This window comes from Equus caballus, chromosome 2 (assembly GCF_041296265.1).
Source record: "Equus caballus isolate H_3958 breed thoroughbred chromosome 2, TB-T2T, whole genome shotgun sequence".
In the NCBI taxonomy this organism is placed as follows: Eukaryota; Metazoa; Chordata; class Mammalia; order Perissodactyla; family Equidae; genus Equus; species Equus caballus.
In genome coordinates, this window is record NC_091685.1 from 74,968,911 (window position 1) to 74,986,877 (window position 17,967).

Genomic DNA, 17,967 nt, shown 5'->3' on the forward strand with positions numbered 1-17,967 from the left:
ATTACCACGTACATTTAACAAAATATGAAGTTAATCCTCTTCTCAAACACTGTAAGGAACTTAGAACCCCTCAACTTTATCTATCTTGAGTTTTACATATTATTATTGTCTTATATTTAATTCTGCTTTCTTCTCAAATGAGTCATTATTTTTAATAGTATTAATATCTTTAAAATTGGAACATAATTACCAATTCTTTGATAACTATTCCTTCTTGTTTATCACTTACTGTTGTTTTCATTTTTCTTCCAGAAGAAAATCTCTTAGATGTTTTTACAATGAATATCTGTTAGTGGTAAACTCTCAGTTTTTACTAATCTGAAATTGACTTAATTTAGTTTCCATTTGTAAATAGTAGTTTAACAGGGTGTAAAAATTTAGGTTGACAATTAAGATGTTTCTCTTTAGCTTTGTTATGCAATTTCAGTACTATGTGTATGGGTGTAGCTTTCTTTTTATTTATTTCATTTAGAAACTTATTGTGTTTCCTGAATGTGAGGATACAGGTCTTCCAAAAGTTCTATGGAATGTCAGAAACTATCTATTGAATATTTCATTTTCTATATTCTCTTAATTCCTAATAACATGCATTAAACATTAACATTCTATTTCACTTCTCTTAAAATATATTTTTTCATCTCTGTCTCTGCTACATCTGTGTGATTCTTAAACTCTCCCAGTTGATTATTTATATCATCAGCTATATCTAACCTGAATTTTAAATTTCAATTACTGTATTCTTTTTTCATTTCTACGAATTCAATTCTTTTTAAAAATCTGCTCAGTATTTTGATAGTATCTATACCTTTTCCACCTATTTTTTCTTTCCTTTCTTTAATAATTTTACTCTACATAGGATAATTCCAGTATCTAAATATCTAGAGTCTAATTCAGCTACTTGTCATCTTGGATTACTCTTACCTGAACATTTTATAATTTTTTATTGTGACATCATTTTCTGTGAAGCATTTCCTGTGGAGAAACTACATTGCCTGGGGACCAGTTTTTGCTTCTAGAGAGCTTTTTAATATGAGTATGCTCTCAGAAGGGCTAGGTATCCAAGGGACATTACCAATATTTGAAAAATAGTTGCTGTCTTGGAGAGGGAGGGAACCAAATAGCAAAGCAGTGAGGCATTTCCCTGTCCCACAAGTCACGCTACAAGTGCAAAGCTTCCCTTTTCCACCAGTTAGGCCAGCATTGATTGAAGATTATAGGTTTCAAGTATCTTAATGTACATCCTAACTAGAATTAGAATTTCTCGAGCACTACTGGTGCTGGTATTAGGTAGTGCTTTTCATAAATTATATTGTCTAGATTTATTTGTTAAATAATTATATGAATAAATATCAGAATTTTGATATGCTATACCACTCCCACTACCCATCTTGAGAACGAATAATTAATATTTATAAGTTGAAAATACAAGTGATTAACGCAAAAAAAAGTCAATTTATAGTACAACTGAAATTGTAAGAAACACAAATGCAAGTAGGAAGACAGTGAAAAACCAAGGATAAGGAAAGGATGCCTCTGTTAATGCTTTCCTCAAAATACAAACCACGCCATTTGGAATAATGCCCCTAAACGGTAATAAAATACACATGTGCATGTTTTATATTGCAATTATGACTTTTTGTGATTGGTTTAATTAATATTTAACTCTCCAACTAGAATTTAACCTTTATGAGAGCAAAGATTGTGATTTTTTTCACTTATTAAATTCTTAATACTTAGCATAGTGCTTGGCATATTAGTAGGCATTAAGCAAATATTTGATAAACAAACAAATAGAGTGAATAAACTACATGGTTTTACTTTCTCTTTTGGTTTGAAAATGACAAAACTTATTATGAGGGACCCTTTATTCTCAGGAAATTCAAACACAACTAACAGACATTCTGTTGTGTAAACGGATTTGAACAAATTTATTAGATCCCTGTGGAAAATTTTCCTGCAATTTATTTTAATTTTTAATTATAGCCCTCTAAGGAATGTCCACTAAATATTCTTTTAGGGTAGGTTTACATATTTAAGCCTTATTATCTTTAATCTTTTCACTTTTTTTGTCTTTTGGGGGCAATCTTCCTGTTTAAATAATTTTAATGGCATTCTTTGAAATGAACCCCTCCCCACCACCTGTACCCTATCACCACTATTTTAGCAGCCAGCTATCATTTTCTGAGTCATTGATTCCAGCTTTAAAATATCTTGAGAGAATATAGATGCAGTTGTACGTTTTGATTGAAAATTATATTTTTTACTAAATTTCCATAGTTAACTCTCTAAAATTTCCTAATAGAGCTTTTGATTGACATGAGATTTTTCAGTTCTTGGATTTGTTGTGCAGTTAAATATTGTGACTAATATCACCTTCTGATATCATCTAATAGATGTAGCAATGTTGGATATGTTTTTTTAAAATATAATTTGCAAATATACTGAAGCATTGAGCATGTGTGAAAATATTATAAATTAGTTTGAGTAACCTTAGTTGCTATTTTTATTTCAGATGCAAGTATACACTACAAATTTGATAGTTCAGCAGAAATGAAATGCTCTGTAAGTAATTTTCCAGCTATATGGACAATACAGATAGGCAGAGCAGGGTAAGGGCAGAGGGATTGGTGAAACCCTTAGCTTGTATTCATATAGAAAAGGCACATAACACAAGTAATTTCATTATTTACTCAATATTTCCACTCTGGCGGCAAAGGCAAGATAATTCTTGGCTGCCTGGACCTTTTATCTACACATCTTTGGCTGCATATTGGCTTCTCAGGCCTTCTCTTTTCATTTGCTTTAACCCAAATACATTTCCACCAACAAGTCCTCTAAAGTTAGGAGTTGATATTTACTGTATTAATTTTTTATTTAAAATATTGGATGAGAGGGAGGTAATATATAGTGAGACACACTCAGGGCCCTATAATTTCTTTGGAATCATCCTGCATCAGTGCGTGCCCCAGGTCGATGTCATGGTGTGGACTGGAGTCACAAGGTGAGCCTGGATTCAGGTTGAATATACTGAGGGTGAGTGAAAGGCAAGCAGATTGAAGGCTGGACAATGAAAAAAGCAGATGCCCAAAGAAAGCAGGGAGACAAATAATTGTATCTCACAATGTGTCAGAGTCAGTCTTTCCATCAATCATTTCCTAAGCTAATGACAAAATTTCTCAATTTCTCAATTTTATAGCAATAACTCTAAAAGATTAAAAGCTAAATAATCATTGGCAACCATTTACTATGCATTGAAGCATAAAAACTTTGAATCCATTCACAAACCAGCTCTTTTCTTCTTTTTGATAAACTTGTACACTACATATTTTTCTTATAAAATAGAAGGCATTATTGCAATTCAAGTTATAAATCTTCAGGAGGTAATTATTATTCCTGTTTTCCTCCTTCCATGCCAGATTTAACAAATGGTATTACAGGTTTTCCAAAGCAAGTCTTACTCCCATTACCACTAAATAAAATTTCCAAACATTTTGATAGTTAAGGAAAAGTTATTTTTAATGCCACATATGGCTATAGTTACTAAATCTAAGCAAGTATGTAATTTAACGTTTCTTTTAAAAAATAACTTTTACCCTTATGAAGAATAAGAATTAATCATCAGATGCTTTCAGATTCTCTATATGGGAGAATAAAATTTCATATTTGAGGCTTACTATCAAAAATACAGTGTAATAGAAACCAAATAAAGAGACTAAGATATTTAAAAACAAAATTGGACAGAATTTGAATCTGATACTGTGGCATATTAAACTTAGTCCTAGACAGTAAAAATCCATCCAATACAGGCAGGGGACATTTGGGGACTTTGGAAATATAATTGCTGTTTCTCATACATTTCTTTAAAAATGCTGTTTTGTGCAGTTACATTAAGTCATGACCTCCTTAATAAACTAGATTGACATTCAAAATTGATTTTTAAAAATAATTTAATAAAACCATATTAAGTGGGAGCAGTTTCTTGTGTGTAGAGTCAGTGAAGATTGTATAGGAGTTAGAACTTTGGCAAATACAGAACACAACCAATATACTGACGTAGGGGTTGAAAATAATTTACAAAATTAATTTAATAAAATGCCTAAAACAGTAACTAACAATTATTAACAAAATAACAACAAAGTATCCGTATTTGCATTTAACAACACATTTCAGCCAAAGTTGAATTAATATAAAAATAATGTGCAGTGAACCAATATCTGACATAAGATACAATAAAAATTAATGTTCACATTGAGGACCTAAAGTTATGACAACACCTCTACTGCCTTCTAAATACCCTTTTACTTTAAGTTCTCGGTTGTGTTGAACACAGCTCTTTGTGGCCTAATAAGATGTCAACCAAAATACCCAGAGGATTTCTAAAAGCACACAACATTTCCCGTAGCACGCCGGATAAAATAATTTAACACATTTATTTCAACAAAGGCCTGTGGTTACTAACACCGAACTAGAGAGTAGTTTTTTGTTTTTTAATTTCTAGTACTAATTGTGGTTCTTAAAGGTATCTACAGTTCATATTTGACTTGTCATGCTGCTCCTTAAAGGAACAATATGTTTATGCTGAAAGTTTGACTGTAATTCACCCCTAAAATTTATTTTATGTGGAAAAGGTTCATCATAAAAAAATAGCTACTACTTATATATGTCAAGATTGATTCAACTACATTTTGTAGAACAAGCACAGATTTTGATATCAGACGAGCTGGGTTTCAACATCTAACTTTACACTGTGACCCTGGGAACATTCCATACCTTCTTGGAGCCTCACTTCCTGAACTACAAAATGAGAACCTCACCACAGTTCTCAAAGGGTAGCATAAAGTTTAAAAAGAGCGAGTGCATGTGCCTAGTCCTGGGCTAGGCATAATGTAGTATACCAGGTGTTAATGGTTTTTCTCCTCTCTTTCCCATTCCTGATATATTTTGGCTAATTGGAGATTAGTGAAAAAATATAGAAATTGTTACTGGAATAAATCAGCTCCACTAAAAAGCTCATTATATTGCAGGCAATAGTTATGCATTTCCAAAGTAACATTCAATAAGATCAAAATAATGGTTTTGAAAATGTATTTACATATTAATAATTAATATGCAAGAAAAGATTTTTCGGGGGAACAAGGACAAAAGAAACAAATACGCAACATCTGTGTGCATAGGTTAATTTTGTAAAAATGAAGAAAAATACCCCATTTTGTTAAACGTTGGATGCTCATGGACAGGCCACAGAAACAAAGCTACTTCATACAGCAATCTGCATCATCAAAAAATATCAAAATAGAGTTTCTCTAAAGGAAAGAGCCTTTTGAATGGGGTTAATAATAATTAGAAGTTCCCATTATTTGTCCATAAAACTTCCTAGAAAGGTGCTACTTCAAACAGGATTCTAGTAGAACTTGGCACATAAATTTTAACTTTTCAACCACCCACTACTTTTCACCTTCTTGTAGCTTCACTCACTCAGACAATCTCTCATATACATACATTAATATTAAAAACACACGTGGCTTTAAAGCAGAATATTCATTTTCTACAACAAAAGCAGGTCATCATATTTATACCCAATGTTCTCAGTCATGAAAATGGATTTTCGTCATAGGGCTGCTAATTAACATACACTATTAGGTTCAGCATTTCCAAAGGTATGTCTCTAGGAGGATCTGTTTGATCATGTGCAAGAATTCTAAGGCATTATAAGTAGTTGTTCCACAGGACAAGTGCTGCCCTTGATATACTCTTGATACATTTAACAAGTCTTTAGTCTTCAAATGCCACCAGCCAGACATAAGGAGACATTCATAGTCTACAGGTGGTTGGCTCAAAGGTCAAAAACTTTGTTTAAAAAAAATGTTAATGGAATAGCACCATAGAAAGTCTTTCAGACACAAATCCTGTTTTTCTACATTACATTTTTTTTTAACTGAATCCCAGGAAGAGAAAAAAAAAGAAAAGAGGTCTTTCAATTCTTACAAGGCCTACTTCCACTTCATTTCATCTCATTTTTTTTAAATACAACATTAAACCATGACAACATCAACAATAACAACTACAACAGATCAACAATAAAAGAAAGACAATAGCAGCAGTGATAACTTGAGTATGAACCATCCAGGCAGTCACTTAGAAGAATCCTGTTCACACCTGTTGGGAGTTTTCCCATAAAGTTCATAAGACATCACAAGGCTTCTTGGATTTGGTGTGAAAAGGCAGCACTTCCACAGAAAGAACTGAGTTTACCAATCAACTGGGCATTTTCCAGCACTTAAATAAATGATGTCAAGAGTTTAACTGCAATAATAGACACGCTGACATTTCAAACTTGTCAAAATGTCAGTAAAATGAAGTGGTCTCAAGATCATTTGTGTTTCAAAGAGGTTAATCTGGCCTGCAAGTGAAAATAATGAAGCTGAAATATTCCAGTTTCCAAACATTGGACACAATCACATTTAAAGTACTAACCATCCTCAAAAGACACTCATTTCACAACATCTTATATGGATCTGGTTTACATTGTATCCAAGTTACTGAGCCAAAGCAATTATCCCAAGATATAAGGAGAGGGTTTTCCAGTTTATGACTTGCAAGATCATTTTCTTTCTCCCAGATCTTGAAAAATTGTCAAAAAGAACACTCTGCAGGGTCACAGACCCTGAGCTGAACTGTCTCAATTGTGAGGCATCTATGTCAAGCTGGGATCAAAAGCTTGTGGAGTCTTCCTTGACGCTTGTGATGCCCTTTTACCAGCTTTATTTATACTGTCAAACACGAGTTCAAATATCCTGGTACTGCTGATCAGTTAGCTGGAAACTTCTCTTTTAGTACAGAGATACTTCTGGTCTTATAGTTTCTTCTGTTCAAACTCATTATATAAAACATTTGTGCTAATATCTTCATTTAAAAAAAAATACGTCTTCTCTCCATTATGCATATTCCTTTATGTTCCGACAGAGGTTTTGATGTTATTTTTTGGTATGTGTGGTATCTGGATATCTAATGCTTTTGTATCTTATATGAAATCCTTTCTTGTTGATTGTGTCATCAGTGTGAAACTGAATTAAAACTGTGTCCCCAATTGAATAGATCTCTTCTGGTGGCTGAAGATAAAACAAAAAACAAGCAAATAAACAAGAGCATAAGTCACTTTTTCTTCACTGTAATTCATGTTTGGGAATTTGGGGGGGGGGAGCGGTATATAATTTAATCCTCCCAACAACCTTGAAAAGTGGCTATGAGTGACTTCATTTTACAGATGAGAAAACTTGAGTTTCACAGACGTAAATGACATGCTCAAGCTCACATGGCGAGGCAGTGAAGTGGCTTGCCTTTAAACATACTTAAATCTGTTTCCAAGTTCTGGAACTTGGTGTTTTCTCCTAAAGTTTTAAGCCAAGTTCCTTTGATTTACAAATAAATAAAGTGGGGTTCACAAAGGATAAAGAGATATTAAGTTTGTTCAGAAGCTGTTCAGAGGCAGAGCCACTTCCAGAATCCAAATTGTTCATTCCTTCTTGTTTTAATAAATTAAGTACGAAGGTTTTATTTTGTTTTGTTTTATTTCAGTTGCTATTTGCATGGGAGTTCAATAGTATTATTTAAGCAAGAGATCCTGGTAGACATTCAAGCAAATGGGACTAATGTCTTCAAAACAAAATGTGTACTGAGAAGACCATTTGATATTAACGCAGTGAGTCTCGGGAAGTAACGCATTGAGAAAGCCTTAAGCTTTTTCTTATTTCTCAGGGTGGCACACTTTAACCTGTATCTGGAACTCTGTCCCATTTGCAAGTGGCACACTGCAATAGAACAACATTCCTGCAGCGCTGGCTGAGCCCACACACCAGTGGTAGACCCTGCCACTCTCACCAAGTATATTTGTTGAGAAGGGAATGTCAATGCGAAGAGAGTGCATATTCTTTTAGGAAGGTGATAACATTGCCAAAGATGTGTAAGTTATATTATATATATATATATTTTATTATTATATTAAGTTATATTATTAAATATTTAAAGACATTGCACAATAAAAATGTGAATAAAAAAGTTAGAAGGTGGACAGTAATAAGAAATTATAACTACTGAATTCATCTGTTTTGTTTGACATTATCGAGCAAATTGACTAGAGATGGAGAAACGGTAAGGGAAGAAGTAGCATGTTGTAATTTGTCAAGTTATTAATAATACCAGGTAACTTTTTTGTAAAAACATTGCCAATCTGTATATGTTACACATATCAATCACAAATCAATAGGCATTTTTTCTATCATGTCTATTTTATCCTGTTGGTATTGTATTTACCCCCGATCCACAGAATCGACCAAGGCCCACTGCTGTTGAATCGAGACCGTCAAAGAGCTCAACATAGTCATAGCCACAGTCAGCTTCTTCTTCCACTTCAAAAATCTGGAAGGATAACTCGAGTCGAGAGCCCCGTTCTGACACTAGCAGCCATTCACAGTCGATTTGTCCTGGGTAGTTGTTATCACCAAACTGAGCATGTGAGTACAGATCTCTGGGTTTTGATTCTGCTTTCAGTCGGCCACCACACTCTGCCCAGGAAAGAAAAATGAAAGAAGTAAGCTCGATAAGGCTTAACAGGTGCAATTTCAATTTCAGTGGAGTTTAACCATTCTCTAACTTCTGTATTCATTGCTATCATCAGGTATGTTTACCATAATTGCTGAGTCAGATGGTGTAATGGATACTGGCACAGGCCCTGGACACACTGCAGGGTTGGAATCTCAGCTCCAACACCTACTAGCTCAGCGACTTTGGATGAGTGTCATCACTTCTCTGATCCATAGTTTTCTCAAGGGTAAAATGCAGATGACAATAATAGTACCAATCTCAGTGGGTTTTGAGGATTTAATCAATATATGAAAATCACTTAAAACAGTGCCTGCCATATAATAACTCTCAATAAATAATTTTAATTGTTATTCCTCTTATTTTTAGTCCCAAATAACTATCTTCATGGAGAAAAATTCAATGTCTTAAACTGAGTTTAATCTTAATAATTTAAGAGCCTAGAATCCAAAGCAATAACTTTAAAACCAAAAATATATATAAAACCCCTGTGTGTGTGTTTGCATTATCTAGAATTCTCTATATAGAATATATAAAATAGTATTACTTAGGTAGAATATTTATCTAACTTGGTTAGGAAAAACATAGACACATCATTAATTATAGTTACCTTTACAGTTCCAGGACCTATTCAGTTATATTTTGTTTTCGTAATAAATAAAAAATTTTAAATGCTCTTTTTACAGCTTGTTTTTCAGAGAAATATCAATAAACGTATGCTCCACCAGTTACTGCCTATGTCACTAGAGGTAAATATGACAGATAAATAAATGAGTGTGCATAAAAATTTAAAGTTAGTGTAATTTAAAGAATAAAAGTTTCCAAAAAATTTGCTCAGGAACTCTTTGCAGTTAGAGCCCCAAAACTTTATAATAACTAGAGATTAAATAAAGGCGGCAGAAGTCCAACACACATGCAAACGTGTGGCTGGGAGTGGGAGGCAACAAAGAATAGAGTAAAGAACGAAAAGTATTAGGAGAAAGTAGAGTTTCTTTCTGTCCCTGTTTGTGAAGGACTGAGAGGTTCTGGGAAGTAGTAATTTCAGTACTAAAACCAGGAAAGTCTCAGGAAAACTGGGATGATTAGGAAGGGACAAAAATTCACTGTGGAAAGATCTGGACAAACTAAGGCACCGAATATCAAAACACGACTGTAACACTCTCGTGGTCGTTTGGGAGCAGACAGGCCTTGGCAGCACCCTGTAAAGATGGATTAGGAGCTAAATTCTTACTTGGATTTTTCAGATTTGTATGTGGTTTACCCACACTGTGGTTTGGCGATTTTAAATAACTACATATTTCTGAATTCCCAGATATGGAACTCCATTCAGATATCTCTGAATTCGTGGGCTCAACAAACCCTATGCACATAGTCACAGACAACTGCACATTCAGAGACCTTTGTGTGACTAATGTATGAAAGAATTTCCCACTAGGGTTCTGGTCATGAGAATGGCTTCCCCACGGGGCTGTGTTACATGATGAATCTAAAGGTCGCTCTGTCTTCTAGATGTAGGTGTGGCATCTTGCACAATCTAGTGATAGAGGTGCCACTATTGCAAATGCAAATTTCGAAGATACACATGTGCTGGAACCACCATGGAAGGCTGGATACCAATCAGTCTGGGATATCGTCTCTTGAGTCCTGCAGACTGGAAACCAAGCATCTTCCTTTTTCCACCATAATGCTTCTCTTATTTCACTAACTCCATGAATTTCTGTCTTCTCCCTGTGACTCAACAACTCAGCCAAACTGCCTGGGTCCAAATTTGAGCTCTGCCCTTCATCAGCTGTGGGACTTTGTTCTACACTTCACTTCTAAAATGGGAATCACACATAATACTCACATCATAGGGTCTAGATGTAGAGTGAATGGGTTAATATATGTAAATGCTTGAAAGGTGCCTGGCACATAGGAAAAACCATATAAGTGTAAACTATCATTACTGTTATTATTTTCCAAAGAGACTATCTAAATACCATCATCTGTACTTCTGGGGATCCACTCAAGTATGAAATGAAAAGCCAGAAAAACTGAAAAACAATTTAAAACACTATTAATCCGCTATCAGAAGGGAAAAAATTTCTTTTTTGAAGGCCAAGAAAATATTTTGTGAAAAATATTTCTGAATTCAATATACAAATATATAAACCAGTGCAGTCCCACTTACAGATTTTTAGAAGTTCTACCTATTCTCAAAGTTTGACATAATTGACAGATCTTTTTTCTTTTCAGCTTTTGAAAAACTGTCGGTGCTTGTATGACTTTTCTTTCACAGCCCAGAAAAGGCTGCAGCGGGGTGGACTGTGCGATAGGGAAGAGGCATAGGCTTCTGTGTGCCTGCTTTGCACAGACAAAGTAGCCAAACAAAGACCAGGAGCCAGAAGAGACAATTCTCTGCCAGCCCAGCTTGGAACAAAAATCAGGGAGGAAATGAAGTAGTGAACAAAATGGGAAAAGAGATTTCACAAAGTGTTTGTGAATCTGAAAGGACAGTAAGGCAACATTATTCAATTTTAGTGAAGGCTTCTAGAAAATGACATACGTTCAAAAACAAATGACTTAAATTACGTTTAAGGATGACTTAAAATGTTTCAAAAAGTTCCCCTGTTTTCGTTGATCTGTTTCAGTGCATAACTGCATTCCTATGGGTCACTGCTCAAACTGATAAATCTGGAATTAATTTTCCAACTGTGGGAAAAAAAAGAGAGAATTTACTCTGCAGGATAAATATTTTCAGGATGAACATTTGAATATTATATGCACAAGAGGTGTCATTTTAATATACCCTCAGAGAAATTTCATGAGCAGAAAATAATAGGCAGCATGAGGGCAAGGGTTTATGAGTATTTTTGAGAATTCTAGTGGCTATTCTTCAAAATATGGTTCAATATATCATTTAACATGGTCCCTTTAAAATAAAATTTTTAAATTGAGTAAATGCATTTCCTGCAAATATCCCTATTCATTTACCAAGTCAGGAAAATATAAAAGCAGCAGTTCAGCACGTCAGCGTATCATTTTTAAGTCAACTGTTGGAAATACCTCACAAGCTACTGGAGCATCTTCTACAGAATTCTGGGAAATGGAAAATGAAGCTGAATATGAAAGGTAACAAGAAGGGAAGAGAAGCCCGGGGGTTGCCTTCATTTTAATTTGGAAAGACACATTTGTTTATTTCCTGGTAATGTGTTAAGTTCTCGGAAAGGTCCTGTAATTTGACCCATAAATGCTTTTAGTGGGCATTCTAATTTAATTGAGTTAGATCAAAATAATTTCCTTTCTAAGGAGCTTAATAATACATTATTTGCTTTTTAAACATCATTGACAGATAGTGTGATGCTTTATGCTGCAGAAAAGAAGTTTTACCAGAAAATGCCATGTTTTTAAATATTATTTTCTATCCACGTTTCATCTCTTCTTCTGTATTTTAGCTGTATCCTCTAAGTGAATACACAGGGTATATTTTTAGCTGAAAGATTTGCTTCCTTCAATTAGTTTATTTAAGGCTGGAGGAATACCATTCATTACCTGAGTGAAATAAATTTGGATCTCCATGAATTTGGATCTACTGTCAGGGGAAAAAAGGCCTCTCTCCAATAAAGTCCTTTCCCCATGGATTTGGACAGTATTACTTATGAAAAAGTAGCCATAATCACCTGGTTTCAAAATTCATTATGTTGGAAACTTTTAAAATTATATACGGAATTATAAATTCTGTATTATAAAATTAAAATTGTATATAGAAATATAAATTTACTGAAGCAAATTAAAATGTTTACTTCAGGGCCCATCAATAATAGCCACGTGTATTCTAGAAAGCAGTAAATAATGCATCAGCAATTTATAAATGTAGCAAAAGTTGACAGATGTGGCACTGGACTTGGCTATCTTGTCAGTAGAAACTGAAAATTGGAACTTAAAAAACTTCTGAAAATCAGAAGTTTAACTTATCAGACCGTTAAGCTGTCCACAGGCAGGAATTTCTTCTATTTTCCCATAAATTCCCACAAATTCATAATTTTTCCCTAGAAATTGCTAATGCCTTATAGTATCTATCCAAAGCACATGCCAAATAAATATCTGATGAAAGACTATGGAATAAACTTGATAAGGAGAAAGTTTTGAGGAGAAATAAGTAGTAGGCAGTTCATAAGAATATTTCAGCATGTATGGCTACTAGAAAGTAACAGTAAGAAATAAATTTACCCCAAAATTCTAAGACAGTTGGTTAAGTGATGGCAAAAATTTATACATGAAGAGAAAAAACCCCACAAACAAACAGATAATGCCAAAACTTTTGACAAGAACAAATGAGCAAGAGTTGGGAAGCCAGGATTCTAATTCCAACTGTTATTTTTTGTGCTACTTTGGTCGTTATTTAAGTTTTAGTCTCAGAATCCTCATTTTTGAGATGATAGAGCTGGATTAAACAATATCACGGCACATTTTGCATGACAAAATTGCACTGAGGTTGCTCATGAGGGTATTTGAATGGAGGTGACCTTAATAGGGAAATAAAATTAGCCTAGTCAGTTAGACACTTTGAACAGAGGATTTGTTCAAAACTTATCTAAGGAAGCATTCAGTCTCTATCTATTGCTTCAAATAACAGTGACCTAGTTTTGTATTGGTTTTCTTCCTAATCCAAAATTGGTACATTAAGAGAAAATATACTATCGTGGAAGGTGTACAAGAGTACATGAGCCTTGCAGACAGAATTAGGATAAAATCTAGGCTTTGACATAATTTTGGAAGTCTTTGTAAATTAACTAATTATCTAGATTTTCAATTTCTTTATTTGGAAAATGAAGACACTAACACCTTCATCATACAGTTCTTTTGAACATTCAATGTTTGTAAAGTGTATATAAAGTATACGTGTGCCTAAAATTAAGTGTATGCTATATATACCATTGGAGGTCTTTTATAGTATAATTAGATCCAACCAATGGATTCTTCATGGTAATATAAACACTGCAAATAGGGTCCATGAGCAGAAGCCATGCAAATTAAGGAGTCATGGAGTTTTACAGCTGTAAGAAGCCTTGAGGTTATTATTTCACAGAGGAAGAAACTGAGACCCAAAGAAATTATCTTTTTCAAAGGTAATGGCACAGTTGGATCAAAAACACAGATGTACCAACACAATGGATCATAATATAATCTTAATCCTTCCACTCATGAAGGGTAAAAAGAGAAGCTTTTTTCCCATAAAAGGAAATTTTTATTACACTAAAAATGGATAATTTATATATAGATAATTTTAAATACTAGAGCATCAACTATTTCAAGAGGTTTTTTTTTTCTTTCCTTTTTTTTTTTTTGATTGGCACCTGAGCTAACATCTTTGTCATTCTCCTTTTTTTCTCTTCTTCTTCTCTCCAAAGCCCCCACAGTACATAGTTGTATATTCTAGTTGTGTGCACCTATGGTTGTGCTGTGTGGGACACCACCTCAACATGGCCTGATGAGTGGTGCCATGTCTGCGCCCAGGATCTGAACCGGCGAAACCCTGGGCTGCTCAAGCACTTAACCACTAGGCCCCGGGCCGGCCTCAGGAGTTTTGACCGCATATTTTCACACTGAATTCTTAGAACCGGTGATAGGATATTAAAAAATATATACATATATATGCCATGAACTCTGTGATGGCATGTGAACTCTGTGATGAGAAAAATATCAATGAAATAATAGGATTCCAAATTTTCCACCTTCAATACATGACTAGTTATCAGGAAGATATTTAAAGAGTAAATGTCACATGTATGGAAAATCCTTCATTAATGTGAAATTTCTATGGTATAGGAAGGTTTTTCTCAAACCAAAATACTTATATTAATCATGGAAAATAATTAATGAGTATTATTAACGAGTCCAATCATTAATTACTACTATGAATCAGCTCAATATCCTAACAAGTAATATCCACTCTCTCACAATATGAAGCTAAGGTTCATAATAAAATATACTAGAGTGAAAAATAATATTGGGCAATGGAATAATTAAAATTTTGACTTCTAAAACAAAATGAAACAAAAGGAAAACAAAAGCAATCAGCAGGAAACCATGAGAAAAATGACTGCATTAAAATTGTTTCAGGGATGAATCCATAGACTATCCTACTATGTTTGACACCAAGATGTTCTCTCCAGTGGCTTAATAGTCTATGCGTTGGGAATGCCACTAGATGTCACCATAAGCCAAATGACTCTAGTAAATAACTGAACAAAATAAAAAACTGAACAAAAAAAGGACATTTCCTATATATTTATGGAACATATTACTAAAATATAAAATTATAAAAAATGTTATTCAACATTTTGCTGAAATTTTTCCATATTTTTCTAAATTATATTTATTTCTTAAAGACTTCCAGAATACCTATAAATATGTAAGAGTCATACTAAGGAACAAGATCAGGGAAAAGATTGTGTTGCATACCAAATAAAAGGGGGGGAAAATGATGCTCGGTAAAACAGAGGGATAATTCTCAAATTTGATTTACAAAAATAGATATATTAATGCAAAAGCTAGCTAAACCGGGTAAGGTGTTAGAGAAAACATTTTTTGAATACCTAACTATAGATTTCTGTCTGTTAAATACAACATATTAATCAAACTGCTAAAGTTAATATGAAATACATTATACAAATATTTAGAAACAGTTCCAAGTGATCACACTGCATTGAACAAGAATTAGACCGAAGTATTAGGTTTCTTTCTAAATGTTTAACAACTACAAAGATATTTAGGCAGGCTGCTACATGGTTCTCACAGTGCATTAGAATCAGAATACAGAAATACTTCACGCAGTGCTTCAGCGAGATTTCTTCTGCTGAACCTGGAGATTCATTTATTATCCCGTATGGAATCCACTGTGTTCACTCGAAGAGAAACATGGATCTTTTGAAAAGAGAAGCATGGCCCTAATTTACTGACCTGTAGAATGTGTAGCTTGAAAGCCTTTTCTTTGAACAGATGCATCAGAAACAAACCGAACAAACATTTTATTGCCAGTAGCCACAAGGGGCTCTGGTATCTTGTTGCCACATAGTCGTCCAAGGATTGGCGATTTTTCCGTTTCTCCATCAAATACTTCCAAGTGATCATAAGCACATTCTTGATGCTGCTCAATCTCAAACTCACTAAAGGCCTATTAAAAAAAGAAAGAAAAAAGAAGGAAAGAAAAGGAAAAACAAAAAGCCGCATATCACTCAAATGGGTTCTTCTCTTTGGAGCAGAAATCCAGATCACTAAAATATGTTCAGGCATACAAATGATTTAATTCATAGTGTACATTATTGAAAGGGGCGTAAAATCAATAGAATGTAAAATCTCTGGAAAAACATAACGAGGGAAACAAGTAATAACTCCATGTGAAATTCTACCATTCAGCTATTGCAACTAATTCTATTAATGCAATTAAATCTACTCCAGAATTTAGATGAATTATAATAACAAAGTGATATTTTAGTCTGAATTTAATTCTGAATTTTTTCTGAATACATCAGAAAATTTTAAGCAATTATATTAAAAGATTGATTCCTTCTGGTTTTGATGATGATAAACTATCAAACATCCCCCTACCTTTGGACACTTAAGCTATGAAGAAAACTTCATAAAAATACTTATTATATTTTCATAAAAGTTAAATGCAGTAAATCTTAATAGAATAACTAAAACAAAGGGAATTTTCACTATATATTTCTTTATTTAAATCTTATAACTCATTTTATTAGAGAACACTAATATGACTTTAGGATAGATTTTTTTAATTTACTTTTCAGACATATGGTACACTTACTTTAATATTTTGGGTCCTGCAAAGTTTAGTATGTTTTGTCATTTAAAGTCATTCTAATTTACCTGTGTAATAATTTTTACGGTAAGTCTTAACAAATTCTTAAAGTAAAAATTCTTTAAATGCATAACAGTTTAATATCACAAAGGAAAGTTTAATTGAGATGGACTGAAAATAACATTTGTCCAAACTGTTGATAATTCCAGGAATTCTAGGTTATTTGCCATTGCCAATTAAGGCCTTTTCCTTTCCCCAGAAAAACCACCATATAATGAAGAAATAAACCATCACTACTACTTAAGTCTATAGAGCAAAGCTAAAAATATATAAAGAAAATAAACCTGAAGAAATATAAAATATGCTTGAAAATTCATTAATTTTGCTCCAATCTCTGAAGCATAAGGTAATTGCACAAGAACTTTTTACAAACATGTTTTCTTTAATGCAATTTTGTGAACTGATCATAATTCTCAGTTTAATGAAGACACATTTTGTCACGTTGGAAGAAAAAAAGTGACTAAAAATCGTTCTCCTTTAGTGCTCGCCACAATTGTCTACTCCATACCACACCACGGTGTACTAACACTTCTGACTTTGGAGGAGTAAGGAAAGAAAATAAAGAACCAATTTATATTAATTAGGGAGTTGGAGAAAGGAATGAAAAGTACTTAAAAGAAGAAACAAAAGAAAAGAAAGAAGACTGATCTCTCACATCTTATTCCACTTCACCCTTCTTAAAAAGTACAGATTAAAATGTTATAACCAATAAGCATTAAAGAATCGTTATTTGTTAAAATCATCATAGGTAAAAAGGAATGTTCACTTCATTCAACCAAAGATACTGAATAGTCCAAACAAAAGTAAATACGGCACAAAGAATTTCACGAGAAACTAAAAACAGTATGGGAAAATATAATGAACAAAGAGACTTTAGCAGAGTTTACTTATCCTAAAGCACAACATTCAAAGTAGGAGATCACTGATGGAGTTTGTTGCTTATTAATCACTGTAATCCAGTGGGACAGAGTAGAGCAGACACAGTGCAAGGGACATAGAAGACTCTGAATGGATGGCTCACTGGATGTCTGGATAAGTCTGTTCATTCATTTACCTACCTACCTGTGCCATGTTTATGGCCAACCCCAGGGATGGAAATGCTGTATAAGTGGCAGATGGAAACTTCTGGTTTGCTGCTCTCATGAGATGGTACTCAGTCAGCTTCTATAATCATTGTGTACACACATGACAGTCTTAAGATCAGTTTATAACTATTAGGAAACCACTAAGAGAAAATTGCCTTAACTGTACCCAGAGTTCTTTATTAAATATGAAACCAAGCTTCTGAATTATAAGATCAATATTATTTCAAGAGGAAAATAACAATAACTGGAAACCATTGCATGTTGAGTCATTGTCTCTTTTGAATGAGATTTAGAGTCATTCATCTATAAACATAAAGAGCACAGAAACCTACTGTGTAGAAGAGAAAATTCTAAGAATAATGGGAGTAACGGCATTCTAAAGCATATCCTTCAAGTGAAAGGTGAAAATGAGATCAGAATTTA

General features: G+C 33.6%; 1 protein-coding gene across 10 annotated transcripts in view; it reads right to left on the minus strand.

Moving 5' to 3' along the window:
* Positions 1-3,929: 3,929 nt before the first annotated feature.
* The window catches only part of TLL1 (tolloid like 1), a 192,925-nt gene continuing 178,887 nt past the window's right edge, over positions 3,930-17,967 (minus strand). For all 10 annotated transcript variants that reach the window (XM_001499433.7, XM_070257252.1, XM_023636343.2 and 7 more), the window contains 3 exons: positions 15,541-15,754; positions 8,311-8,561; positions 3,930-7,109 (listed from right to left, as the gene is read on the minus strand). In XM_001499433.7, coding sequence (XP_001499483.1) covers positions 6,975-7,109; positions 8,311-8,561; positions 15,541-15,754 — 600 coding nt within the window. In that variant the 3' untranslated portion in view covers positions 3,930-6,974. The remainder of the gene's footprint in view (positions 7,110-8,310; positions 8,562-15,540; positions 15,755-17,967) is intronic.